The sequence below is a fragment of the Suillus fuscotomentosus genome (genome assembly GCF_016647785.1).
Source record: "Suillus fuscotomentosus strain FC203 chromosome Unknown F5891scaffold_49, whole genome shotgun sequence".
In the NCBI taxonomy this organism is placed as follows: domain Eukaryota; kingdom Fungi; phylum Basidiomycota; class Agaricomycetes; order Boletales; family Suillaceae; genus Suillus; species Suillus fuscotomentosus.
The window spans coordinates 199,863-226,091 of record NW_024539561.1 but is presented as its reverse complement, the minus strand read 5'-3'; the positions used below and the strand labels follow the sequence as shown (position 1 = coordinate 226,091).

Genomic DNA, 26,229 nt, shown 5'->3' with positions numbered 1-26,229 from the left:
CCATCGCTGAGTTCCCTATCATCGCTGAGGAATGCCCTGTTATCGCTGAGGTACCCCCTGCTCTCTTCGATAGCCTCCGGCTCTAACGCTGGAGCCATGGTCAGAAGTTCCTCTGTAGGTTCTGCACTACAGTTCAGTACCCGCAATGGATGGTCTTCGTGAAACATTGTGACATCCGCCTCCAATGGAACACTTTTCGATCGCTCCCTTGAGAGTTGGAACCGTGATCTTATCTCCCCGCACAAACTCCACTGCGGTAGACTGTTCTTGTAAAGGAGTGCAATCAGCAATCGCCATATCAGTGTGACCTGCCCCCGGGTGAACACCAATCGCTTGAACGTTTTGATCTGTAACCGGGCTCGCATGCAAAGCGCGTACCCCAGCGGTCTGTCCTGGTGGTGCTTTGTGCGAATCAGAGGCACTACAAAGACCATCCGCCGGAGCATCGTCGATTGCCGGTTCACGAGGCGATGTGGCAACCGGAGGCGCGTCTGTAATTCCCGCCCACGTGGGCTTTCCCCCAGAATCAACGACCAATGCTGCCTTGGGAGATTCTGGTGAAGATAGCGAATCGTGTGGACTCGGAGGAGACAGATACACGTCTTTGGCTGACTTATCGTTCAAGCGTGGGCTGTCCGACAGAGTAATTTCAGGGGAGGGTCTTGCCCTTCTGCGTCTGCGATATGCAAGGAACACACAACCACAGACCAGAAGCAGCAGAAGGACTCCCCCAACGACTCCCCCGACAATCGCACCCACCGGAGGTTTATGGGAGCTTGATGATGAACTTGATGATGAACTTGATGATGAACTTGATGATGTATTTGAAGCGCAGGAACCAGCGGCTCCTGTCAAATCGGAGTGTGCTTACTGAAGTCAGCATGCGTTCGTGGGTTCAACAAGGTGGACATACATATGGCAGCAATATCAGATGCAGCTACTGCACTAAATGTCCCATTTGGCCAGTTTTGAGCTGCGGGACAGTCCCCATGAAAGGGTGGTTTAGTGGTCAGTGATTTATGGACGTACGATTGGAGCCCGCGTAACAAGGTAACGAGATATTGGAAGGCAGCGCTCCTGCATCCGGAGGGAAGTATCTTTGACAGATGCTTCAGATCGGATCATCAGGGGCCGTGTCATACCAGTTGAACTCACGTTGTTGTCGACGTTATATTTGTGGGACAATTGGTTATCCACTCATCCCAGCTGCACTCTGTTGGCTCATATATACATCTAATATCGAAAGACTTACCTCACTAGTGAAGGTGACGAGGAAGTACAGAACATACAGGCGCTAAACAGGTTGTAACTCGCCCAGGAACTGTTTATTATGACACCGTTATTTACCAAGTCATATATGTGCATTGAGAGCCTACCATGTGCATGCAGTCACATTTAAGCCACTCGGGATAAACGCTTGCTCAGAAGAGATGGGGGAGATGATAGGGTCTAGAGTAATTTAAGCGCTGACCCATGAAACCGTTGAAAAGGGCTTACATATACATGAGCATCTCTTGTTCACCTTCTGGAACACTTCGCATGGCGTTTGATTTTTCGTGTTTTCGGACCATGATGGACAGATAGAAATTGACATTCGATCTAAGACAAAAGGTAGGCAAAATAAGCTGTGAGTATTGTGGCACAGAGGGGGAGATGCTTGCATAAGGATGGAAAGAAGGAGTGCTATATGAGGGATTTCGCACTGGCATGCGAAGCTAACAACCAGACTTACCATATATCCAGATCCATTGAAGCCTCATGAACAATTGAGTTTTTTATGCGATGCCAATGGAATCGGACCGAAACATGGTTCTTCTGTGTGCGCAAATCAACACTTTTAGAAATTGTCCTCCTGAAGGACCTACTGATATATGTAAGTGGTCGTACGATATGATATGCACGAACTTACAATCGCAAGAATAGATGGCACGGTAGCAATCTTGGTATGAGGCCCAATCAATTTGAATTCCGTGAAAAATAACTCATGGATTGAGTGGTCGCGGAGATAGACACGAAGCTGTCTAGGACCCTAGGTAGATAAAAAAGGGAGATAAGGAACGACTGTTGTCATGTGTCAGATCTATGGTTTGTACTGGTGAGACTAAAGGGGAGAAATGGCGCGACTATTCAGTTACTCGCAGGAACGTGGTGATTATCGAATACGTAACGGGCCCACTATAAGTCACGTTCACCAGGTTAGGTTGTACTTACCTCAATTCTGCAAGCAAAGGGCTGTTGTTAGTCCTTGCGGAGCCGATGAAGCAAGCACCAACGTTGATAAAAAATCACGTGCATATTTTGTGGTTCTCGTTGCGGATGAGGACGCGACGGTATGATACCAGCTGACTCTGGCACATCTTCATTGATAGAATGTATTCCAGCTATATTTGTTCAGATCGCAATGGTCCTTGCAAGCTTCTTCGCCAGGCCAGTAGCTCATTGGATGAGAAAGACTTCTACAATACACGTTCGCTCATATACAACATAACATACATATGCAACAAATCAAAAAACTTCCTCGACGTGTTTGTGAGCACGAAGAACACGTACACCTGAGTAGCTCACCACTAAAATACGAAGGACGCAGAAAGCACAAGCTGAAATGTGTTAGCATAGTCAGCAATCTCAAATGGCAAGCATTGTTTGTATGACTTACAAAACTATCAGCAGGTTTAAGCTTCATCTGCCTGGCTAGCTGTCTGATTGCCTCCAGGTCGCGCATTGAATTCAATTGTAGTCGCCGATCGGTTGGTGGGTATGAGCGGTTGCGCCATGCTTTCTTGGAGATTGAACAGTATTCGAGAAGCAAGAACACTGTGCGCAACAATTTGGAGTCTGAAATGAGGAATCTGAGCTTTCGATGACATATATACTTGACCAGACTAACGTATTTAGCGTTTCGCTGTATGAGAGCTTCAGGTTTTACTCAGTTCTTTGAGGTCAACCAAAGCGAAGAAAGAACTCACGGGCAACACAGCGATAACGATCACATTGATTGTAGATATCACTACAGGGATGTCAGCATGAAATCAATGGTAACAATGGCCTTGATACTTGTGATGCATAACATGTAGAGTAATCCATCACGATAAACACTCTTCATCAACGTACTATGAGAACCCAGGTAGTGTCGATATCTCAAGAATGCAGTGGTGGACATGAGAACTGGAAGTAGATGATCAATTAAGGAATTTTGAATCAGATGGTCGCCTCACCTATCTCGAAGAACAACAAGAGTGCATACGGGAGGGCGCTGCTATGAGCCCCTTCAAACACACAAGGGGGACCGACTGAAAGAGGATGAATACTAAGACTAAGAAGTGAGACTTGAAGACCTCGCCTCCTGGGATCAGGCTCCAATTGATGGGGGCAGCACTTATGACAACAGACGTCACTAAGATGGCCTGCGCCATATGGGTCAGTGGTGCACAGGGAAATAGAGATATTGATGTACCGAACCAAATGAGAGGATACTTATAAGATAAGCCTTTTTGTTGCCAGAGAAGGCGTAGACCCTGAAAATCAACAAAACTGTCGTGCGAGTGTAAATGCACGCTGTAACGTGGTATGCAAAAGTCAACCTTCTGCGGCAATGATGCTCAAGAAGTGTAGGCCTGCGAAATGTCATTTCCCAGTCATGTCGTGAAAGCAGTTTGGACCAACCATTTAGAGCATCATTAAAAGGTGCACACTATATCTTGATGTGAGTTGCAATCGGCACTGCACAAATCGTGCACTCACATCTTGCGCGCCCCATGTCTTGATAGCGGCTAGTTAAGAATGAGCTTTTCGCATGGTAGCGCATAGCGGCGTATCTCACAGTACGAAGTCATAAGCGCACAAGCAAAAGGTCCATATCGTGAGAACGTGAAGACGGTCCTAGTGATTCCCCACTTCCGTCCCCAGGTCCATTGGACCTACTAGAAAGATCAGCACCGATGTGTGAGTGATTGATTTGTCTGACTTCAGAGTGTAAGGTGACAAAGTAGTCATAAATCTGGTCATACATCAGAGTTATAACGAGACTGGAGAGACGCAACTTACTAGGATTGTTAATCCAGCGACTTTGGGAGAGTCGTGAGTAATGATAAAACTAGATCAGCCTGACTCGCCATTAGTATACTTCAGTGATTAGAGACATTAGAAAAAGGCTGCACAAAAAGCACGATTAGATTACCTTGGCTAACTGCAAACCGAAGGAGTCCGGGACCGACATTTTCGAGTAGCAATGCAGGTGAGTAGAAGTCTGCAGCAAGCAGTTGCCAATAAGTACTGTGACTCGATCAGAGAATTGGTGAGAAGAAGATATTGACATACACCGTAATATATAGGAAAATATTAGGCTCTCGTCACATTGGAATACAAAGCAACATATGACCCTGTAAAGGCACGACAATCAACATAATCGCCAGCGAGGACTCACCATCTAGAACGTGAAGGTGCCTCCATGGATGATCACGATATAATAATGATGCAAAGATTACGATGAGCATATATGCACATGATCTGATTGGTAGACATTTTACGTTAGTCCGCCAGGGCTCAGCGGCCGGTCATTTTATCGAGAGCTGGCAATGAGCATAATGTACTGGGCTCAAGTAGAAATTGTTCGTCAAATTTCGGGCCCCTCTGGGAGGGTGTCACTGTCGACCTAACCAGTTGCAGCAGTGCGCGTGAGTATCAAAATTATCCAGTCTTCTGGGCCAAAGTTGAAGTAGTAGCCTCCGAACGGTCTTTACGCGTCACTTGGCATAACGTGGTTTGAAGTCTTTTTGCAACTCCGACGAACGCTCTCTGAGTTCCGTGTGTCACGTGTTCAATCAGCTGTCCCAACACTGCAGTATTAGAGCGAGCTCTTTGTGATATTGACTCAATTGTTAGTGACGGCCTTTGCTCGCTATTGTGGAGGAACGATACACGCGGGAGGTTTTACGACACGCTAGAACAAAGGTACGAGTCTCAGTATTCGTTTCGAATCTCTATTAACAATTGTTTGTACCTAGAACAAAGGTACGACTAGATGTACGTCAGCGCTTGCGCTCGAACGTTACAGTGGGACTTGTACTTACGTCTCAGTATTCGTTTCGAATCTGAGACGTTTCGACGAAAACAGCGTCCTCTTATACGGTGAGTCTGCCAGCAATAGCTTTGATGAAAAATATATACTTAAAGAACGAAAAGATTGCCGACGTTGACACGTCGTCGACGTTCTCCGTTTGGAGACGCTCGCACTCGATGTGCTCTATTCTTCGGCCGTATCGTCCTTTCCTTTCTCAGCTCTCTCTCTCTCGGCCTTACTTCCCTCGGACACATCGGCTCTCAACACTCCCCCTCGAGCGTTATCCAAACACATCAATGTCCTCAACCTCTGGAGTCGGGGACGTGCCAATGGCTTCGTGAACGCGTCCGCGACATTGTCGTCACTGGGGCAGTAGATTATCTTGAAGGTACCGTCCTTCACGTGGCCGCGTACGAAGTGGTATCGCAGGTCTATGTGCTTGGTGCGCGATTGGAATTTTCCCGTCGAGACTAACGCTATAGCAGCTTGGTTGTCGCAGAAGATGGGTGTGGGGAGGTCTTGGACGTCGTAGAGCTCGCGGATGAGGAGTTGCAGGTAAAGTACTTCCCTTGCCACGCTGGTCAACGCTATGTACTCAGCTTCAGCTGTTGACAGGGCTATGATAGGCTGTTTGCGCGCGCTCCACGAAACGGGGCCTCCATGGAGCAGTACGATGTACCCGCTCATGGAGTGCCTATGTGGCTGCGATGCCCAATCGGCATCGACAAACGCCTCAATTCCTCCCTCGCTGGATCCCAACGTCAGCTCATAGTCTGCGGTGCCTTTCAGGTACCGCAGGGCGCGTTTGGTGGCCTCCCAATGGGGTCTCCCCGGATTCCTCATAAATTGCGACAGTGTTGCCACCGCAAAAGCGATATCTGGCCGGGTACTCGTAGCTGCGTACATTAACGAACCGATCGCGCGTTGATATGGTATGTCTCGCATAGCTTGGAGTTCGGCGTGTGTTGCAGGGGACTGATCTATGGAAAGGACAGTACCTGGTTCCATGGGCGTGTGCAGGACCTTCGCGTCCTCCAGGTGGAACCTTTCGAGGATCGTCTCGACGTATGCCTTCTGTGAAAGTGTCAAGGTGCGTGCTACGCGGTCCCTCGTCACCTTCAGCCCCAATAACCAGCTCAACTCCCCTAGGTCGCTAATCTCGAAGTGCGCGCGCAGCTCGGACTTAAACCGATGGATATGGGATATATGGTTGGCGGTGACGGCCATGTCGTCGACAGAGACGGTGATGACGACGTGTTCGCGCGAGGTGCGTTTGTAGAAAACGGCTTGATCTACTTTTGACCTGCTGAAGCCCATTTCATTGAAGGCTCCAGCTAGCTCCTGCGCCCACTCATATCCTGCTTGTTTGAGTCCAGGTAAGCTTCTTTTCAGCTTCAGTACCTTCCCTTCCTGACCATCCTTCAAGTATCCAGGGGGCGCTCGCATATATATGTCCTCCTGCAGACTCGCATATAGGTACGCACTTTTAATATCGACTTGGTGTATTTCCCAGTCGTGCTGAGCAGCCATCGTTAGGACTGCACGTATTGTGCTCATATTGGCCGTGGGGGCGAAGGTTTCGAAGAAATCGACCCCGTACTTCTGGCGCTGCCCATTTGCAACTAGGCGCGCGCGAAGCTTCAGCTTCTCGCCGTCCGGCCCGCGCTTTGTGGCCAGGACGTAATGGCATGGGATAAGGTTTACGCCTCGAGGTGCATCTACGATTTCCCACGTACCTAGCTTCTCGAGTTGACTGACTTCGTAATTGATGGCTTCTTGCCACTCTGCAGCGTCTGGGCCCTTCAAGGCTTGTTGGAGGGTCGGTTCTGGTTGGACGGCGGCCAATGCTAGGTGAATATGCGCCTCTTCATCCAAGAGGTCGAGTTCTGACGCTTCCAACAGGCTTTCCATGGTTAGGGCTGCCGTTTGGCCCTCATTCAGCGCCGCATAGTACCCTGGGGGTGGTCTTACCCTCGTCGACCTCGCTTCAGGAGTAGATGGTTGAGGTTGCTGGGCAGTAGACGGTTGAGGTTGCTGAGGAGTAGAAGGTTGAGGTTGCTGAGGAGTAGATGGTTGGGGTTGCTTAGGAGTAGAAGGTTGAGGTTGCTGTGGCATGGTGATGGGCTGGACGCTACTAGGTGAGTTATTATTACCGTTGCCGCTGTTATGTTCGTTGACTACAGCAGACTCCCCCTCGTCCGGCATACCATCGGCTGCCAGGATCGGCGTGAAGGTCACATTCCTCTCCACCGAGACACGCCGTCTGCCGGGCCAATACACCCGGTATCCTTTACTTTCAGCGTCTACCCCCACAAAAACTGCCTCCTCCGCCCTCGCCTCCAGCTTACCAGCCTCCAGCATATGGACGAAGACCCTGGCCCCAAATTCATGGGCCTGCGACAAGTCCGGCTTGGACTTGCGCACCAACTCGTAGGGCGTGCTACCTGGGATCGCCCTTGAAGGTAGGCGATTCTTGAGCCAAGTGGCGTAACTAACGGCCTCGGCCCACAGGTACTTTGGCATATCTCTGCCTAGGAGCATTGCTCTCGCATGCTCGACGAGTGTCCGGTTGAGTCGTTCGGCGACACCATTCTGTTGGGGTGAGTCGTGCACTGTTAGCTGCCGCTCTATACCTTGCTGACGCAAGTATTGATCGAACTCGGCGCTCAGATACTCTCCTCCTCTGTCCGAACGGATTTTGCGCACGCGCACACCTGGTGATTGACGGGCCACCCATGCCTCATAGGACTTGAACGCGGTAAGTGCGTCACTCTTTTGTTTGAGGAACTCGAGTCGCGTCTGCCGGCTAAAGTCGTCCGTGAAACTGACATAATATTTACAGCCTCCCAAACTCGTCGTCTGCGCCGGTCCCCAGAGGTCCGTATGGACTAGTTCTCCGTATGTAAGTGCGCGCATCTTCGTTTCTCTTGGGAAGGACTGCTGAGCTGACTTAGCTTTCACGCAGACTTCACAGAACTGGATGGCGGGCGCCGGATCTATGTCTATGCCCAGGATTAGGCCCTTCTTGACTGCGTCAAGAAGGGCCGCATGTGATACGTGCCCTAGGGCACGATGGACATCATTGATGGTAAGCTTTGTCCTGGCGACGTTGGCACGATGCTTACGGTCGGACGTTACAGCGTAAAGTCCCTGGACTTGGGGTATTTCTGCGATCGTCCTTCGTTCGGGGGGAGCAGACAGTATCCTGCACATTCCTCCTTCGAACAGCACGGCCAAACCGGCGGAGGCGATCTTATTGGTGGAGATAAGGGTAAATGCCATGGAGGGGGCATATAGGACGTCTTTTAGCGTCACGGTCGTTCGTTTCGAGCCCAACGGTAAGTCCATCCTCACGTCTCCTCGTCCTGTCGCATTGACAGTAGCTCCATTCGCAGTGTATATCTTCTGCGGGGCGATCTCAACGAAGGATACAAATTTTGCCCTATCCGGGCAGAAATGAGAGGTCGCGCCGGAGTCTACTATTGCTCCTCGGCGCTCTGGAGGTACGTCCATCGATTTTGCTATGACTGCGAGGTCTGACGTAGCGAAAGCGTAGTTGTCCTTTGGCTCCGGCTCTTTGGCTACATTGGCACTTTGTTTTTGGGTGCGTCCTCCTTGTCTCTGCCGTTGATTCGGCCCCTGACCTTCTTTTCCTCCACCTTTTCGCCAACAGTCACTCTTCCAGTGGCCCTTACGATCGCAGTTCGTACAGACTGCGTCGGGGTTGGATTTTGGAGCCGAGCTCTGCGAGCTTGTGCTCCTCCCTGCATTTGTTCTCGCGGAGAGCGCACTGTTGGTCCCGCGTTTGTTGGGACGTCGTTCGGTGAGTAACCGGTGCTCGTATTCCTCTGTGATGATGGTGATGAGTTCGTAGGGCGAGAGGGGAGTTTTCGTTATCTTGGCCGCTGCGTTCATCGACGACAGTAGCGGCCGGTAGGATTCAGGTAAGGACCCTAGGATGATGGCATGAAAGTCCGTATCAATGACGGCTACCCCCATTCCAGCTAACGACTCCCTCAGGCGCAAAAGCTCTGAAAAATGAGCCTTGACGTCACCACCTTCTTCGCACCTCGTCTCCTGGAGCCTCCGTCTCAGATCTATCTGGACGAGTTCGGTTTTGCCTTCATGTATGTGGCATATTTCCTTCCAGATTTCGGACGCGGATGCTAACTTTTGGACACGTAACAGCAGCCGATCTGTGATCGTGCAAAATATTTGCTGTTTTACGAGTGAGTTCTTTTGTTGATACTCATCGGTCTTTGCGTCGAGCTCATCGATTTCTTTCTGCGTAGGTGTTGTACCATCCGGCTTCGTAACGGCCCCCGTAGAGCTCTTTACGAAAGGCGTAGGCTCTTTAGCTCGTCCATCGGTATATCTCGTAAGTCCTCGTGCACCTATAGCCGTTAACGTCCTTTCCTTGTAGGTTATCCAGTTCGAGCCATCTTCGGCGAGCTTCGGGATGTTAAAAAGGTTTGAATTGGTGCTGGGAGTCGACAAGTCCATGGAGGAGACAGGGCTCATAACCTGTGGAGGAACGATACACGCGGGAGGTTTTACGACACGCTAGAACAAAGGTACGAGTCTCAGTATTCGTTTCGAATCTCTATTAACAATTGTTTGTACCTAGAACAAAGGTACGACTAGATGTACGTCAGCGCTTGCGCTCGAACGTTACAGTGGGACTTGTACTTACGTCTCAGTATTCGTTTCGAATCTGAGACGTTTCGACGAAAACAGCGTCCTCTTATACGGTGAGTCTGCCAGCAATAGCTTTGATGAAAAATATATACTTAAAGAACGAAAAGATTGCCGACGTTGACACGTCGTCGACGTTCTCCGTTTGGAGACGCTCGCACTCGATGTGCTCTATTCTTCGGCCGTATCGTCCTTTCCTTTCTCAGCTCTCTCTCTCTCGGCCTTACTTCCCTCGGACACATCGGCTCTCAACAGCTATATGCTCTTGATGGATCAGGAAGTATGGAAAATTCTCAACCAGGCGCGATTTGGATCCTTCACAGCTGTCTGACCAACTTTAAAGTTCTAGACAGCAACGCCGCCCCCTAGTTTCTCGACAATAATGAAAAAGTGACGGTACGTGTGAAGGTAGGGTATTGGCGTAGGCCTGACGCGCATCTCATGTCGCTCGAAACGGTCCAGGGTTGTGCTAGTGTGTGTTCAACTGAAATTCGTTTGGTTTACGACTAATAAAATCTCACATCTAGGTAATGCTACGTCGATGTCACGCGTACCGTGATTACATGCGTCATCGGTTTAGGCCGCTTTTTCGAGAGTATCCCCGACTCCTAGGAGAGCTTGTTTTCATGATCCCTGTCATTCTCGTTGGTTTGAGAGTATAAACCATGATGGCGGAACCATGTTTTCTCCACACTTCCGGATATGACGAACTTGAATGAGGTAGAGGCTTGAAGTTCTTTGGGATATCATCAACTTTTCTGCACGCCAAGCAATTGCATAATACAAGAAGACTTGACATGGGGTCCCCAGTATCGACGCAACAACCTTCCACCCCTTCGAACTGACGACAAATACACTGACCCTCAAAAGGTGGTCAGATTGCTCGAAGGTGTATACCATCAATTGAGCTCAATACTAGCACCCCCCAACATACGGTCGTGGGCGTGAGCTTGCAAGCGCGCATTGCAGATGTTCTGGAAAACACCTAAAAGGTCTTAGCATGGATAAGCCAGCTGACGCAGACAATTTCGACGAAATCAAGACTTGCGAGCTTTGACTCTCAAACCCCCTTCGTCACCTTGACACATATTCTAAAACGCGAGATACAATGTGTGTACAGAGTCATTCGTTCACTACTAGTAACAGCTCACTGAATCAGACGTATAGGAATTTCAGAGCCATACTCAGCCTAACTGAGATGAACGGCGCCTTCTGCAGTGCTGTATCGTAAGCGATCACCTGCTCTACATTGTCAACATGACCACAATATGCCAGCCATGGAGGGATGTTACCATAGACATACCCACTTTATGGTGCAATCTACTCGTAAGACTTGAGCACGAAGACTAGGAGTGGCGAGCTCTTTCCTATGACCTATGGCTCAGGCGTTCCAGAGGATGCACGCTCTCGTTGGCACTGTGGTCGCCCAACTTCAACACAAGTGAGTATGCCTGCCCTTGTTCCATCCTTCAAATGTGCAGTGCAAGAACATCTCCGTTCAAATTTATTGTCCTTTGGGGTCGGAGACCCTATGTCGGACATAGCCCTTTTCGCGGGGCTTACTCCCGCTTGTCTATCGTAGGTATGTATGTATTTGTTCTGGCAGTATGTATAGGTAGGTGTGCACGTACTCCGTCAGCCTGATGTCGGGCGAAGGCCGACGCTGATTTCGTACAGGGACGGTGTATGCTTTGTGTTACTGCTGCTGTATGCTATCAGCTTTGTAATATACTCATGTCTCTTCGTACCTTAAAGGTATTTGTCAAGCGCAAGGAAGAATATGATATGTCGCCGGGAGGATCTGCGGGGGATCAGTTTATCGGATCACTGGTTTTATTTAAAACTTCGAAACTTCAAGGTGCTTGTTGGAACGATAAGTCACAAGATAATAGCACGGGATGCGGAACGGTCTAGAAAGCAAACTTGGATCTTCAATACGGAGCTTAGCAGCGTTTCGTTGCACGTCAGGATTCAAATAAAGGTGTGTTTCGAACATAAAACATCAGGCAGACCCGGTATTTACTATCGTACAGGTACATTATTGTTTCGAAATTCTAGGTGGGACCAGCTGGCAGATACCACCGCGTCTTCACCCGTCTGACTCGGAGGCAGTTATATATAAATGATACATACACATTCGTGACGACATCATGATATAACTAATTTGTTGGTCAGACTATTACGTAGTGGGACTATTAGATCTGACTTTCAAGTCTGGGCGCAGTGGCTATGACTATATCACCTTTCATTGCAACGTTCGGCTTCGATATTTTTGGGAGACTAACCTGGTCTTCGCTTCAACCAACATGCCCCAGGCAATCGAGGGGATCACACAAGTATTCGGGTTGGACACCATCAATGCACTGCAGACAATCGTAAGTGTCCATTTGTTTTTTTTTTTTTGGAAAAGCGGGTCTATTATTTAGCAACTGACGCTGTCTAGCTCTAAATAAACGCTTATAGCGGCGCACTGGCGCCGTCCGAGGAAAAATGCTACTTATGCACACTCCATTCCTGGGAGTAGTGTGGGGCTCCGTATACTACCTGGACACCTCGGTCTGCGGGGGCCGGGGTAGTTTAATACCCACTAAAACCTCTAGGGCGGTTACCCAATCTTTTCCTGTACTATATTTGTCGTTGTTTGTTGTGATTACATCAGCCCATGTATGGTATACTTGTGATGTCGTCTTGGTTGATCGTTTCGTTTTGCACGCTACCACTCTGTCTAGTTGTAGCCTATTGTTTATAGTATTCGTCCACCGTGTTATGGTATGTTCATCGGTATGTGCTTGTTCTCGGATGACGCGCTCACACCTTATTACCCATATAAGATAGGCCGACTCTGATATCAAGATTCTTAGGAGGCGTGATGCCCCTTTTATTATCGCGGCGCATTTCTTGTCATTGTCATCTCTGTTTGGTGCGTTTTTCGGGAGTGATAGGTTGCCACATCCTAAGATGAGTCCTAGGGACGGTTCAGGCCACGGGCCATGTTTCTCCGGCCAAAGGTTTTTCGCTAGGTGCCATATTCTCTTTCTTATTGGGTTTGTGCATTGAATTAATATATGCTCCATCGATTCTGGTTCTTCTCCGCATGATTGGCATCGCGCTCTGTGTCCGAGATTGGGTAAATGTGTCCAGAAATCTCCAATTCGGAATGCATTATTTAACGTTTTATATAGGAAGATTTGTATTTTCTTGGAGATGTCGTTGTTCCTGCATCCTCGCCATATCGTTTCATCCGTCTCTAGTGTGGTCGTTAATGTTTCAATGGCGTATCTAGTGATATCCAGCATGCCTAAGGTTGGTCTTTTGTAATCTATGTGTTTCTTCGTCATTAACGCTCTATAAGCAGTCTTTTGGTCTACTTTTGACAGTTTTGCACCCTGGAGGTCGAAGTTCCGAGGGACGTATGTATCTATGATGTCGGTGGTTATTTTTGATGCGCCGTTTTGAGCAAGGTGATCTGCTTTCTCGTTTCCTGTCACTTGACTATGTCCCTTGACCCATTGGAAGCTAGTTGGCGCCGATCGTCGGCGTAGTTGATATGCTATAGCTTTGAATATTTGGGCGTTTGCCACGTTGATCCACCCGGCGTTCTCCCACTCGTCAAGGTGGGTGTTTAGTCCGTTTATTACATATTTAGAGTCTGTTATTATTTTGACAGGTGTTATTGGGTTTGCGTTTTGCAGGGCTACTAGTACTGCCACAAGTTCACCTATTTGATTTGAGTGGTGCGTTCCAGGCATGCTGATTTCTCGGTTCATTGGGTGATGTTCTTCAATCCAGATTCCTCCTCCGCACTTTGCGTTGTATTTGCCGTTGTTGATGCAGGAGCCATCCGTGAATATGGTGAGAGTGTCGTCGATTGTCTGTCTTCCGTTGAGAGGGACACGTAGTCTGTATGCAGGTATTTCAACCGGTCTTGATGGGTCTACAAAGATGCGGAAGCAGTCCGTCAGACTATTCCGTATTGTGATAGAAGGGTTGAATAGGATTTCTCCCCGCGGTTGTGTACGAGCTCGTACGTTTTTCTCGAGGCGTCTATGTGTTAGCGTTAAGTGATCTTTTCTAGGTGTCGTGTTAGGGTTATATTTTGGGAGGAGGCTATCTAGTATGTGTTGTGCGGTCTTTGCGCATTGGTGGGGGTTCTTACATCCTGCTAGTCTGTCGTTGATGCATTTGGAGCATGTACATGTGGCTTTCGATTGGTGAGATCTTTGGTCTTTTATTCGTTTGGCAGTGTCTTTTAGATGTTTCACTGATATTACTCGGTGTGTTTGCTTTAGGCAATTATTTTTGGTCCTATGGTATGTTCTTGGTGGGGCGCCTAGATGTAACCAGGCTGGGAGTTGGTTTTTGAGGCTGTCGGAGATCTTTAAAGGTGCGAAGCTCACATGGTGTTTTTTGGCTGTTTTCAACATGTTTGTGATTATATATGGCAGTTTGCTTGCTTGTTTGCCCTTTGTGGGGGGGTTCCAGGATGTCAGGAACATGCGCAGGTCAGTGTCATTAGTGATTCCTTCTGGTTTCAGTGTGTTGATTATGGCGTCAGCAACAAACGCCCATGTTGGTCTGTGATTTGTTATGTCCATGTAGGTTCTTAGCCATGTTATGTCTATTGCTTCATTCCTTACTTTGATGTTTAGGAGACCAAGGCCTCCTTCGGCGATGGGTCTTTCCAGTCGCCCTGTGCTTATTGGTGGGGTTGTTTTCCCGTCCCATATGAAGTTCCTGATTAACTTTGTGACGGCGTTCTCGATGTTTCTAGGCATCCCTTGTGCCTTTGCGAGGAATTGCGTCATTCCTCCAACTACCATTTGTACAATCAGTTTCTTTCCATCGAGGGAGGGGTGTCCCATGTTCCATCTGTTGAGGTTGTCTTCGATTTTTGTTAGAGTCGATTCCCAGGATGCTGTTTGTTCTGTCTCGTTGCCTATCCAGGCTCCGAGTGATCTTATAGGGCTGCCGTCTTCGGCTACTCTGACTTGTTCTTGCCAAGGTGCGTCCAGGTCATTTACTTTCCTGTTTCGTATTACTGATGCGCGATGTTCTTTCGTTCCGATAGGCAATATTTCGGTTTTTTCCATGTTAAATTTCGCGCCTGATGCCATGCACCAGGTTTGTAGTATGGTTTCTAAATCTGAGTATTTATCTTCTTTTGATAAGTATATCGTAGTATCGTCTGCGTACATGTTGACTTTTATTCGTTCCGGTATTCCAGGGATTTGGTATCCTTTCACTCTTGGGGAGTTGCGCAGTGCGCAGGCCAGTGGTTCTATTGCCAGGTCGAATAGAAGGCAGGATAATGGGTCGCCTTGTCTCACACCGCGTGTTACTTGGAATGGTGAGCTCAAAAAGCCATTTATTGCTACTCGTGTATATGCTGACTGATATAGTGTTTTAACAGTATTTATAAACATCGGTGGGAGGTTAAAGGCTTCTAATGTTTCGAACAGGTAAGAGTGTTGAATTTTGTCGTATGCTTTTTCTTGATCTAGGGCTATGATCGCACCATTTTCTTCCATTAGGTCCGCATATGCGGTCATTGTTTGGGCTAAACGAATCGGGTCAAAAATGGACCGTCCTTTCACGAATCCGCTCTGATTCGGGTGGATTAGTTGGTGTATGTTTTTCGTTAGTTGTATAGCGAGAGCTTTGGTGAGTATTTTATAGTCTGTGTTTAGGAGTGTTATGGGTCGGTAATTCTCTATTTTTGTGCGGTCCTTTTTTTTATATAACGGGCACATCCATCCTAGGGTGAAGTCCGAATCCTGGTTGACTCCGTAGAGTTGGATATCGTTCATGACGATGGTAAGCATCTTGATTATATTCAGACCTGGTTGCTCTTTCTTACTTGCTTCTGTGTATGTTTCGTGGATATGTTTCCATAGTTCGTATGGGATACCGTCTATCCCGGTGGCGCTTCCCGATTTCGATGACATCAGCGCGTTTAGAATGTGCTCTTCTTGTAAGAGTTCGTTCATTTGGCTTGTTTGTGCTTCGATTTTCTGATTTGCTGGTATCTCTTCTAGTGATACTTTTCTCGCATTTTGTCGAGCTTGGTCGTGGTGTTGGTGATTGTCGGCTGTTTGTAGTTTTTCATGGTATGTTTTTGCTATTTCTGCCATTTCTTCTGACTTTGTGGTGAAGTTGTTGGTTTCTGGTATGTGTAGTCGATATATAATGTCTCTTGGCTTTTTCTGACTGTTTATTTTTGACCAGTATTTGCTTATCTTTTCGCCTTGTGACGCCCATTGTGATTGTGCTTTTAGTTGGGCTTTTTTGTTTTTCTTCTTTTGTAAGTGTTCTATTTCTTTTTCGATGATAATGCGATTTATTCTAGTGTTTTCAGAGAAGTCTATGTCTTTTAGGTTCGTTGTCTTGCGTAGGTCTTTCGTTAATGCTCGTATTCGTTGGTTGACTCTTCCTAGGTGTATTTTCAACATTTCTTTTGCTAAGTCGGTTATTTCTTTTTTAAAAGTAATCCATAACTTTTGCGGGTTGGTGGTGCCGTCTCGTACGTTTATCTCTTCCATTTGTTGTTGCTTATTAATCCCTAGTTTTATAATTTGTTTAATTAGGCTTTCATCTTTCATTATTCCTATTGGCCATGACCATCTTCCTCTCCCTATGTGTGGTAGTCCGGGTGGTGCGAACCTTGTCAACACCATGTGGTGATCCGTCGGGATGTGGCTGATTTGTGAGTTCCAATCTGTCATGCTGTTTAAGTGGCGTGTTGAGGTGTAGATTCTGTCTAGGCGCGATAATGTATTGCGGTTACTACTGAATGTGAAGGTGCGTGTGTTTGGGTTTTCGAGGCGCCAGGTGTCTTGTAGGTTGAGCGTTGATCTTAGGTCTCTTAGAGCTTCGGTGGCTGATTCGTGATCGTGCCTTGCGGGGGCGCGGTCAATCGGTTCTTCGGTGATATTAAAATCACCCATCATGAAGTCAATGTCGCCCGCGTGTGCCGCTGTCCATTCTGAACTTATTTTCTCCCAGAAGCTTCGGTGTTCGTTCATGTTATTCGGTGCGTATATGTTTAGAATGTTGATTGTCTCATTTTTGTGCCATTTCACAGATAAGACTGCTGCTCGTCCTGGTACCAGGATTTTCATTTTGGCGTCTGCGGTATTTAATATTTCTTTATTTAGAACGAATGCAATTCCTGCAGAGTTTCCTGGTCTGGTTGGGTCGCTCGTGCTTAGGACTCGCAGGCGCCGGGAGAATAGATTGTCAATTTGATTTTTGTGGTCTGTAGTCAGGTGCGTCTCTTGAAGGCACAATATGCCAATCTTTTCGTCTCTCACAGTTTGATTTACATTTGTCCATTTAGATGTTTGGTTTTGCGCGAGATTTGTCGAGGTCCGTCCTTTCATATTGAGAGTGGCTATTTTGATGTTCGCTCTGGTTTTTTTGTGTTCGTTGGAGGTTGTGATGACTTGGCGCGTTGGTTGGTGTTGGTTGGGGTGTCTGATAGGTTCCTGTGTCTGGTTTCGGAGGGCGTGTGTGGCCATACTTTGTGTTGGTGGGTCCCTCATTTGAGGCTGGGGTTGATGTTGGGGTTGGGTGTGCCTTTGATTGGCATGTCCACTTCCGAAATCCCGAGAGCGGTCATCGGAGGGTCTCCCAGTGGTTCGAGGAGGTCCTCCTCCGCTACTTGGGATGCCTGCACCGTTACCGACAAAACGACCGTGATTTGGGGAGTTTATGTGAGTGTTTGGGGTGATCGTACTACTAAGACTACGTTACGATCATTATGTAGCCTTAGAATCGACATGTCTGGCCCATTAGCAGTGGACTATGTTAGCGTTTTCAATGATTATCAGTGCCCAGGACATTGGAATCATCTACTAGTGAAAACTTAAGCCTCTCGGCACGGCTCGTCCGAACCTAAATAGGTTTCCGTGGTCTGGTGTGCACCATGCTGTTTTGAGACGACTCCTGCTTTCCTGTCCCGCTTCCGCGACCAGTATATTTGGGCAAGGTGTCTTTAATTCGATGGTTTGTGTCTCATTCAAACCTGTCTTACGTTCGCAGCGGTTTTTTTGATCTTTCGGAGCCGGGCCTAAGACAGAACCGTTGTGGCGCTTATTATATGATGGGGGGGGGGGGGGGGGGGGGGTTTGTACGGTTTAGAAAGGACTGAAATTGATGTACGTAGGGTGAGGTGTGTTTCTAGGCTATGTATGTGAGATGGGGACACGTATGGGCTGAGAGGGGGTTAGGTTTTAGTACATCTAGCTGTAGGTAGGAAGGAATGGAATTCGGCATAGAGTGTGATTGTACGAGGTATCAGACAGTGCGATTGAATCTCCCATTTCCGCCTCTGGTTTTCCCAGGTTGACGTTGTCCGTTCCCCGTGTTCCTATTGCCCACTCGGGGGCCGTTCCAGAGTGTGACGAGTGGGAATGGACATAATCCTCTTGGATGGGCTAGCGAGTGGCATATTTGGCATGCGGAGAGGGCTGTCGATGTCCCACAGCCATCGAGGCTGGTTGGGTAGTTAAGGGCGCTTAGGAAGCTGCGCAGGTTAGTCCAGGTCTTGGCGTCATTTGTTGGACTGGTGGCGAGGACGTTAAAGCGCGGTACGGACAGTCCCCCCGTTATCTTGAAGTCGAGGAGTTCGACACGAGCGGACTCGATGAAGTCGTGAGTAACCATGTAGGTGGGCACTCCCGCTGGGAGGCCGCAATGGGAGAAGAACCCTTCGATGCGGGTGTGGTTTTCTTCACAAGACCAAGTGTCGCGGACGGTCTGAAGGATGGTCTGGGTGTCTAAGGTCGTGTAGCCGGATAGACAGAACAAGAGTTCTGGGGGGTGGTTGCAGTTGAATGGGAGAGCTTCGAACGTGAGGTCCGTGTTGGACCAGATGCGTTGGCTTAGGATCAGGTTTTTGGTCTCTTCTGTTACTTTGTGGACCAGGAAGCCCGTTGGGAGGAGTTTCACTTCTCTACCGCCCTGGGGTTGTGGGGGGGAGACGCGTACCTGCGGGGGGTCTTGTTGGACGAACTCTGCGATGGTGGCAATGCTAGCGCGGATGCGCTCTGCGAGGATGGCAGCGCGTTCTGCGACGTCTTTTCCTGTGTGGTCGAACACCCTTACTAGGAATTTCGGGTGTTCAACTTGGAACCAGGCGAGGAGGACTCTGTTATCGAGGTGGTCAAATATCTGAGCTGAGTGGGACATATGTACTACTGGGAATCCCCCATTTGGAGTCGGCGTGAATTGGGGTAGGGTAGTGCGAGTATTCAGGCCGTTCTGGCTGAGAACAGACCTGTTCGCGTCAGCCAGAGCTAGATGATCTAGGATGGCTTGTTCCTCAGCGGTGGGTTCATGTCTGGCTTTGGGGCTTGGCGGGGCGCTCATTTGGTGATCACCTTTGGAGTTGTTCGGCGCATGAATTGAGTTAGCGAGGTCACTGCTCGGCGGTTTGTCATCGTCGACATGGGACGTTGTTACTTTAAAATCCTGGTATACGAGGAGGTCGGGTTGGAGTGGGTGCACATGGTTCCCCTGAGGTGTGGGGGTGGGTGTGTCAGGGGGGGAGTGTGGGCTTGGGGGGGAGGGTGGTGAGGGTGGGTCAGGTTTATACGGTATCATGTCCATAGCTTGTTCTAAGTCGACGTCTTCCTGTAGAGCTTCAGGAGGAAAGTATTTTGGTCCCGAGCGAGGGGGTTGTGGATTAGGACGAGGAGTGGTGGGGTAGGGGCGGGAGGCTTGAGATACTGCCTTAATAGAAGAGGGTTCCTTGTCTTTCATGTCTGCTGGGACGAGGATTGTGAGTGGGGTCTGCAGGTTTTTATACTTCTGTTTCTAGCGCAGCTGGCTGAGATTGAGGAGGTTGACTAGTTCGGCGAGGGCATCGTGGCCGGGATGAGTTCAATTTCAATTGAGGCAGTGGTCTAATAAGACTTATTGTCGCTGTGATTTCTCAAGGGGGGCAATTTAGGCGGTGTTGTGTGTTAGCACTGGGCATGGTGCGGGGGTGTATCTTTACGTCTGGTTGTGGTTGGCGTTATCTTTGTATTCTTGGCGGGTGTTGGTAGTCAGTTATCCTAAGATGATTCGGTTGAAAGTTCGTCGATAGGTGTTGCGTGTGGGGTGTGTTTCGGGTGTGTCAGTTGTTCTGTTGTTGTTGGGTTGTTTTATTTGGGTGATGAGGAGGAGGGTGTTCGTACATATACATATTATTTTGTTGATGTTATGGGTTTTTTAAAAGGCCAGTTTTTTCTGTGAGCTGCGACGGCTCGTCCTTGCCCGCGTTTTTCAGCGTGGGAGTTCTGACCATGGTGGTGGTACAGAGTCAAGGGCCCCCCGAAGTGTCCATTTGTATAGTACTCATATCTGCATCATTAATAATATTTGTTCGCTTCAGCTCGCATGTTCCGAACAAGTGACCGTATGTCTATAGCGACATTGGTGCTGAATATCGTTTCATTGATGATTCCTAGATTCCAGACCTGGAAACATCATGTTCCAGGTTTCCAAATACCGACCAGTCTGTCATCCACAATGACCAGAGTATCCACGCCATCATTTCTGAACGCCAACAACAGCTAGATGCAGTTTTGCACGAGATTTCAGGCCTGCAATCTGTGATGGATGGTATCAAGAACATTCACCGGAAACTGCTCAAAAAAAAGGACAGGATTAGACGTTCAATGATTTTGCACAAGGGACTCACATCGCGTCTCTGGTGCTTACCAACTGAAGTCCTGTCACAGATTTTCCACCACTGTCTCCCGGACCACTGTTTCCCAGAATCAAACCGCCCGTCAGCGTTAGAAGCTCCCGTCCTATTAACTGGAGTATGCCGACGATGGAGGGAGGTTGCTGTAAACACACCCAGTTTATGGTGTAATGTATCTGTGGGGTTTGACAACTTGCGATACTACTACCTTGAGGAATTACAAGCCTCCCGCTATGACGTATGGCTCAAGCGGTCGCGGGGACATCCGCTCTCGTTATCGCTCGTCTGCGAGGCAGATGATGCGGCCAGGCTCCAAAGCCTTCTTCAGCCCTACATCAATCAAATTTCGTCTCTGTCTATCATATTTCACGAAGATGTGGTCGAACCCGAACTTTTGTTGGACGACCTCCCAGTACTTCAGGAGCTGACCATACGAACCCTGAAAGAAAACAGGAATAGACACAGTCCATCCATCGGAAAGTCTCTCTCACGACTACCGGCCACTTTGCGCAGTCTCAAGGTCGTTGAATGGTATTTCAACACCACACAAACTTCTTTCGGCCTCGCAGGGTCACACCTGACAAATCTCGATGTCGCCACACTGCTGCACCAGAGTACAGTTATTCATCTACTCCAGCTATGTCCCAATCTCTCCTCGTTCAAATTTTGTGGACAGTTCGACACAAACGAAACCCTAGATTCATTTACGCACACCAAAATCCAAACCTTCCGCGTCTTAGCTCGCTGTGACGCCTCATCCTATTTATCCGGGCTATTCAATGCTCTATCGCTCCCGAATTTGCGGGTGCTTGAAAATTACTGCTCTGGCAGTGTCCGATACCCTGATGAGGAGCTGAAGGCATTTTTGGCGCGGTCAAAGTGTCCCCTGGAGAGATTGATTTTTAGCAGTCGCGGGAAGCCGACGATGACAGATGAGGTGCGAGCGAAATACATTGATATTTTTCCTTCCGTCGAGATATCACTAGTAGAGGATCTGTTTGCATTCTTGTATTTGTGATCGGTGGTAACACACCAGAAACCAAACTGGTCGTGGAACAGCCCCCAGCTTGTCGCCACGAACTAAGCGCTGTACTACCACAAGCGCCAGTCCCTGCATTCCGCAGTATGACTGCCAATCCAGGCTCTCAGCTACCTAGCACTCACGTCTCTCCAATACGACACGTGTATGCAGCGGGAGCACAAGCACAAGTCCCGATTTTCAGAGGGGTTTTCCCGCCAGCAAGACCTGCTACATCTTAGTCTCTGCGTGCAGTTGCTCGTCACCCAGCACAGCAACCAGGTGGTCTTTCCTTCCTTGCGAAGTAAGCGGTTGTTCCGTTGCATGCATGCACGCACGCACCTTCTCTCACAAAGTTGCTCGAGCATGTCAAGGACTTCGTTGATGACACGATATCGCATGGATAGCGGTACAAGGATCACCTTCACTCGATCCTGGAAGAGCTTGTCTCAGAGTGCGCTAGGTTCAAGAGAGGCAATGACTGGGGAGAACGGAGCAAGATGATTAGCTGGTGCATCGAAGTCCATTGCTAGATTCCTCTCGGACTCACGTTGAAGGTACCACGCTTATGTATTTGTCACCGTAATCGGCCCTCGAATAGATAATTCATGTCTCCATCTTTCTTCTCCGCTTTGACACCTCCCAAAGGCATCTCGTATAGTCTAAGTGAGTTTCTATTTATCCTCTCAAAGACAGTACGCATGAAGGTATCCCCTGCCCGAACGAAGGGCTGGTGGGAAGAATGAATGTAGGTCAGGATCGAGAACCAGGAAGTCAGAGATGGTCGAGAAATCCCATAAGTCGAATTTACAAGAATCCGCTTCTTCTTGCGTTTTGCGAACGTTCCTTTTGCGGGGCCGGTAGTAATCATATTTTTGAAGCGTTCTGGAGTGTGGTCCTCGTCGCGTCTGATATCGATGGAGGAGTAGTAATTGTAAAGACTCGGAGCCGATTAAGACTTACTTTCGGAGTCCGCAGACTCGTGGGCATGTGCGACGTATCCAGCTTATCCGAGTCTTGACTATATCCTACGATCCTCGCGGGAATCCATCCTCTTCCATAGAATGTAGAGTCCCCAGCTTCCACGTAGGAAAACGAGCCTTCGATGTAATACCGCATGGATACACGCCAGGATGGGTTAGAAAAAGAACCACACCGACAGCGCATCAACGTGGCCACGTCTGAGTACTTCGAGAACGTGTTACTACCACGGCTCAGTCCGAGTCCCCGTCGGCACTATGACTCTTCCGCATTATCGTCGGTATGAATTAGTTTCTGGAACACCTCGGACGTCTTCCACATTAATGCCATCAATTTGCTAGGCTATGCTAGCAGGTCCCGAGTTACAAGATGCACTCAACCTACTTGTTGACGGCTAGTGACACTCTGGTTTGAATCATCTCAACCAACGAATTAGTCTAGTCATGACAGATATCGTAGCTTCAGACAGCGATCGCCTCCTCCAAGCTGCAGGTAAAGGTACGAGTCTATCGCCCTAAAAGTGGAACGAGCACTATGAATTCATGAGTATTTTGATAGCCTCATTTCAAATTCCATGTGCGAGCTGATCTTTTCACCTGAGGATGGCTAAATAATTAAAGATGCTAATATCGGGAATGCCTCGTACGGTGAATTTCAAGCCTTTACTTGGCTCTCAGTGTTATTCATCCATCTCGCTACCATACATAAATGGTACGATTTGTACAGAGCGCAAAAAAGGCGGTGGTGCGTCCACCTTATCTCAGTCTGGTGGTGTTCGTTGAGCTTGATCCGCAACTGATATATCAAAATGAAGGGCAAGCTCAAGTTTGCAGCGCTCGCTGTCACAACGTATGTCGTTATTGTCCTTGCTCCAAACCTCACACTAATTAACTTCTAACAACGTTGCCTCGCCAATTGTGCCTTGTGGGATCTGTCGTCAAGTAATTCACGAATTTTGTCTCTTGGACATACCTATCCTACTGGTTGCGTCTTCCTACACTGAGAAGGAGACTATACTCTTAGGGAATTACTTCCATTTCGTTTCGGACCCGAAGACTCAGAAAGAGACGCGGTTAAGCTCCCTTTTGATACCTATTTGAATTCATCTGAAGAGAATATCATATCCGATAGGAATGATTTTACAGTCTTACTGGCAGGAACGAAGTGTCATGTTCTAAAATGAGGTCTAGACCAACCTGTCGCCCGAAATGGTACAACTGGTCGTGTGGCTGTGAATGACAACTGTCACGAGCAAGCGATCTACTGGAGCTGTACACACAACATACAACGTGCACTCCGGCTGGTGATACATATTTTTGACCCACAACATCCTGCATGACTCCCTGGTACAGGATAGCCCATTTCATATGATTAACGTTTGCTTATCTTCTTTATTTTAGTTACACGTCTGCTGCAGATCCGGAACATACCATGAACTACGTCAACGTCGTCACGATGAGTGGAGCTTCTTCTTCGCCGATTACTGTTATCTCTATCTCATTTCAACAGCGCTCCGTGCTGCTGATATCATTGGGATATTCGGCTGAGGCTTGGTCTTCATATGGAACAATTTATTGGGTAATTTTTCAAAGTCCATCTACGAGATTGCAGTCGGCGTAGAAGCTATAGAAAACCGCATGGGCCATAGTCGTGATGGACAGGTCTTCTCGAGAGGCTGATCCGATGAGATCGATTAGGCTGAGGTGGGCACTTGTATTACTAGTGACGTGGGCTTGGCATGGACTGACAAGTGCTTGGCCAGATAGTGAAGAGTAAGCCTCTCGCGAAAAGGGCGTTTTGACTATGCGATCTTTAAAGGACAATAAATATGGATAAATGAAGTACGTGGCCCTCTCTACGGTAAGCGCCAGCGGTCTTGCTTTCAAGTCCGCGTTTGACTTGTCAAAACGCTGACCGACGGCTCGGAGGCGCTGGTGTAGTCCAAGCTTGACTATCAAGGAGTACCTCCTACCTGGTATATTATATTAACAACAACACATACGCAGCCGAACGTCAGGTACCCTCGATCCTTTCGCCTGTTAATTCAGTGTTCGTTAATATTGTATATCATCGATATAATTAGTTTGATTAGGATCGCACGAGCTTTCGACCCCATGACCCCACAAAGCTGCACCCGACATCTAATAACAAGGCTTATTAATAGTATGATAGGCGTTCGTGCATGTGGTCTGCCAACTAAAGACATATTTGTTGTCCTCGTCATTCTATCAGAGCACCATCACATTAATCACATCGGAGTTCACGAGGGACAGGGGTTGGTGCTAAGCCTGAATTACGCTTATTGCGTTTAATGGAACGTTGCTGCAAGTGAGCATCAGATTAATCAAGGTCTGACACGGTAATAAGGCATCAAGGGGTCGTAGGCTCTGGTGCCTGTTACCCTTCTTACCCTCGGCCTACTGCCCACCATGCCGAACCTGCAGTCTCCCTCCGCCCTCTCGCACTAGGCTTAATTGCAAGTACAACCTTATGAAGCCTGGCGCTGCCTCTACCCCTGAAAAAAGCTCACGCTGATTCGCGCCTGAGTGTGACCTCTCGCCACCTCCTGCTTGCACCCGGCCATTACGAAAATGTTGGAGTGCCTATTTTAGCTGTATTCAATTTAGTAAACAACAGATGGGCCATTCAAGGAAGACTACACACAAGATAAGGAGACATCAGAAAATGATATATCCAAGTAAAATCATGAAGAAGGCATGTCTCTATGTCGTTTGAAGCTCATCCAACTTCAACGAAAGGTTCCAAAACGGACAACACGTCCAAGGGACTTTGGCGGAGAAGGATTATACGAGAGCGTGAGCACCAAAAGGCGCCGGAGAAGGACGAGGGCAGCGAAAGTGACGAACGAGTAGAGTTTGGTGCGGCGTATGCACTGATGAAACTTGTCTTAGTAGGAGTTCGATGAGTGGGGATGGCAGGTATTCTGGATAGACCTGAGCAAAGAGATGGGTAATAACAACCCGAGTTGCCGCAGGTCGAGTCAATTGAGGTTTAAGCTTTAGGCGGCTTTCGTACAGATTTGAATCGTCGATGCCGTTCACATCGGCGTCGGTAAGGGCCAGAATGTTGTTCCTGTTCATGGCCAAAGGTTCTTGCTGCCACTGTTCCTACTAGGATAGGTCAGAGGCACATTTGCAGTTGAAGAGGTGTTCGAGGCGTTGTCATCACCGTTACACTGGACGTACGTACGAAGTTGTTCTTGTCAAGATTTTGGAGCCGAAGTATTTCCAAAGGGTAATCATAGGCAACTGTCACAGGGCACTGCATCAGTAAGTTTTAATTAGAAAGAGCTGTGTATGCCCTGTTACCGTTCCGAAGTAAGTCGGCTTCTAACAAGGTGGTTCCTGAATATCATTACATCACTGGCGAAGACCTCAACCACCGCGAGTGTGTAGTGCGCTATTAGCTTTCCGGCTCCCATCAGGGTGGAAAACACGAGTCCGCGAGCGCATCAATTACATCAGTGGTGAAGACTCCAAAGTGGAACATAGAGAGCCGAAATGCTAACCGGTCACACACCACTGCGACCCTTGTGATGCAGAAAACCAATGTGGCACCAATGCCAGACGCAATGCCACCGATTAGTTCCGTATGATCGTATGATGGCATCATAATATACAAGCGAAGACAGGCAAGGCACGAGCTGACAGTATCAGTACGGAATCCGGATGCAAAGAGAGATAGCGCGGTTGAGAAATTACAGTGGGACGGGGGCAAGCACAATGCATTCGGAAATGAACAGCGCCATCGCGCGGCACGTCT

The 26,229-nt window shown here is 48.3% G+C and overlaps 4 protein-coding genes across 4 annotated transcripts; 1 reads left to right on the top strand and 3 right to left on the bottom strand.

The window, feature by feature from the left end:
* On the bottom strand, positions 1 to 1,961 carry F5891DRAFT_547819 (uncharacterized protein). Its single transcript, XM_041372200.1, has 9 exons — positions 1,910 to 1,961; positions 1,733 to 1,861; positions 1,498 to 1,533; positions 1,377 to 1,449; positions 1,253 to 1,321; positions 1,156 to 1,206; positions 1,030 to 1,097; positions 914 to 973; positions 1 to 866 (listed from the first exon to the last, which is right to left on the bottom strand). Exons 2-9 carry the CDS (start codon positions 1,758 to 1,760, stop codon positions 127 to 129), a joined length of 1,125 nt encoding a protein of 374 aa, XP_041222704.1. The 5' UTR covers positions 1,761 to 1,861; positions 1,910 to 1,961; the 3' UTR covers positions 1 to 126.
* A 425-nt stretch (positions 1,962 to 2,386) lies between these two features.
* On the bottom strand, positions 2,387 to 3,994 carry F5891DRAFT_1050576 (uncharacterized protein). Its single transcript, XM_041362450.1, has 14 exons — positions 3,965 to 3,994; positions 3,821 to 3,917; positions 3,742 to 3,770; positions 3,664 to 3,691; positions 3,582 to 3,614; positions 3,455 to 3,531; positions 3,341 to 3,404; positions 3,216 to 3,290; positions 3,055 to 3,165; positions 2,967 to 3,007; positions 2,888 to 2,913; positions 2,657 to 2,835; positions 2,566 to 2,597; positions 2,387 to 2,513 (listed from the first exon to the last, which is right to left on the bottom strand). Exons 2-12 carry the CDS (start codon positions 3,831 to 3,833, stop codon positions 2,673 to 2,675), a joined length of 660 nt encoding a protein of 219 aa, XP_041222703.1. The 5' UTR covers positions 3,834 to 3,917; positions 3,965 to 3,994; the 3' UTR covers positions 2,387 to 2,513; positions 2,566 to 2,597; positions 2,657 to 2,672.
* Positions 3,995 to 20,043: 16,049 nt separating this feature from the next.
* On the top strand, positions 20,044 to 21,465 carry F5891DRAFT_1192303 (uncharacterized protein; the record flags this gene model as incomplete). Its single annotated transcript, XM_041367590.1, has 3 exons — positions 20,044 to 20,052; positions 20,133 to 20,156; positions 20,209 to 21,465. The coding sequence occupies 3 exons, from the start codon at positions 20,044 to 20,046 to the stop codon at positions 21,463 to 21,465; spliced, it is 1,290 nt and encodes a 429-aa protein (XP_041222702.1).
* Positions 21,466 to 24,032: 2,567 nt separating this feature from the next.
* Positions 24,033 to 25,709, bottom strand: F5891DRAFT_982925 (uncharacterized protein; the record flags this gene model as incomplete). Its single annotated transcript, XM_041377271.1, has 6 exons — positions 24,033 to 24,418; positions 24,449 to 24,482; positions 24,885 to 25,049; positions 25,220 to 25,339; positions 25,401 to 25,574; positions 25,653 to 25,709. 6 exons carry the CDS (start codon positions 25,707 to 25,709, stop codon positions 24,033 to 24,035), a joined length of 936 nt encoding a protein of 311 aa, XP_041222701.1.
* Between the last annotated feature and the right edge of the window lie 520 nt (positions 25,710 to 26,229).

Bases quoted from the DNA above. Each gene is read 5' to 3' on its own strand.
- F5891DRAFT_547819 (XM_041372200.1), bottom strand. From the start codon at position 1,760: ATGAGGCTTCAATGGATCTGGATATATG. The intron at 1,450-1,497 runs GTAAGCCCTTTT...AAATTACTCTAG, and splicing joins CAAGAGATGCTCATGTATAT to ACCCTATCATCTCCCCCATC. The intron at 1,322-1,376 runs GTAGGCTCTCAA...CATAATAAACAG, and splicing joins AATGTGACTGCATGCACATG to TTCCTGGGCGAGTTACAACC.
- F5891DRAFT_1050576 (XM_041362450.1), bottom strand. The intron at 3,291-3,340 runs GCGAGGTCTTCA...ATCCTCTTTCAG, and splicing joins TTGGAGCCTGATCCCAGGAG to TCGGTCCCCCTTGTGTGTTT. The intron at 3,008-3,054 runs GTATCAAGGCCA...ACATCCCTGTAG, and splicing joins CTACATGTTATGCATCACAA to TGATATCTACAATCAATGTG.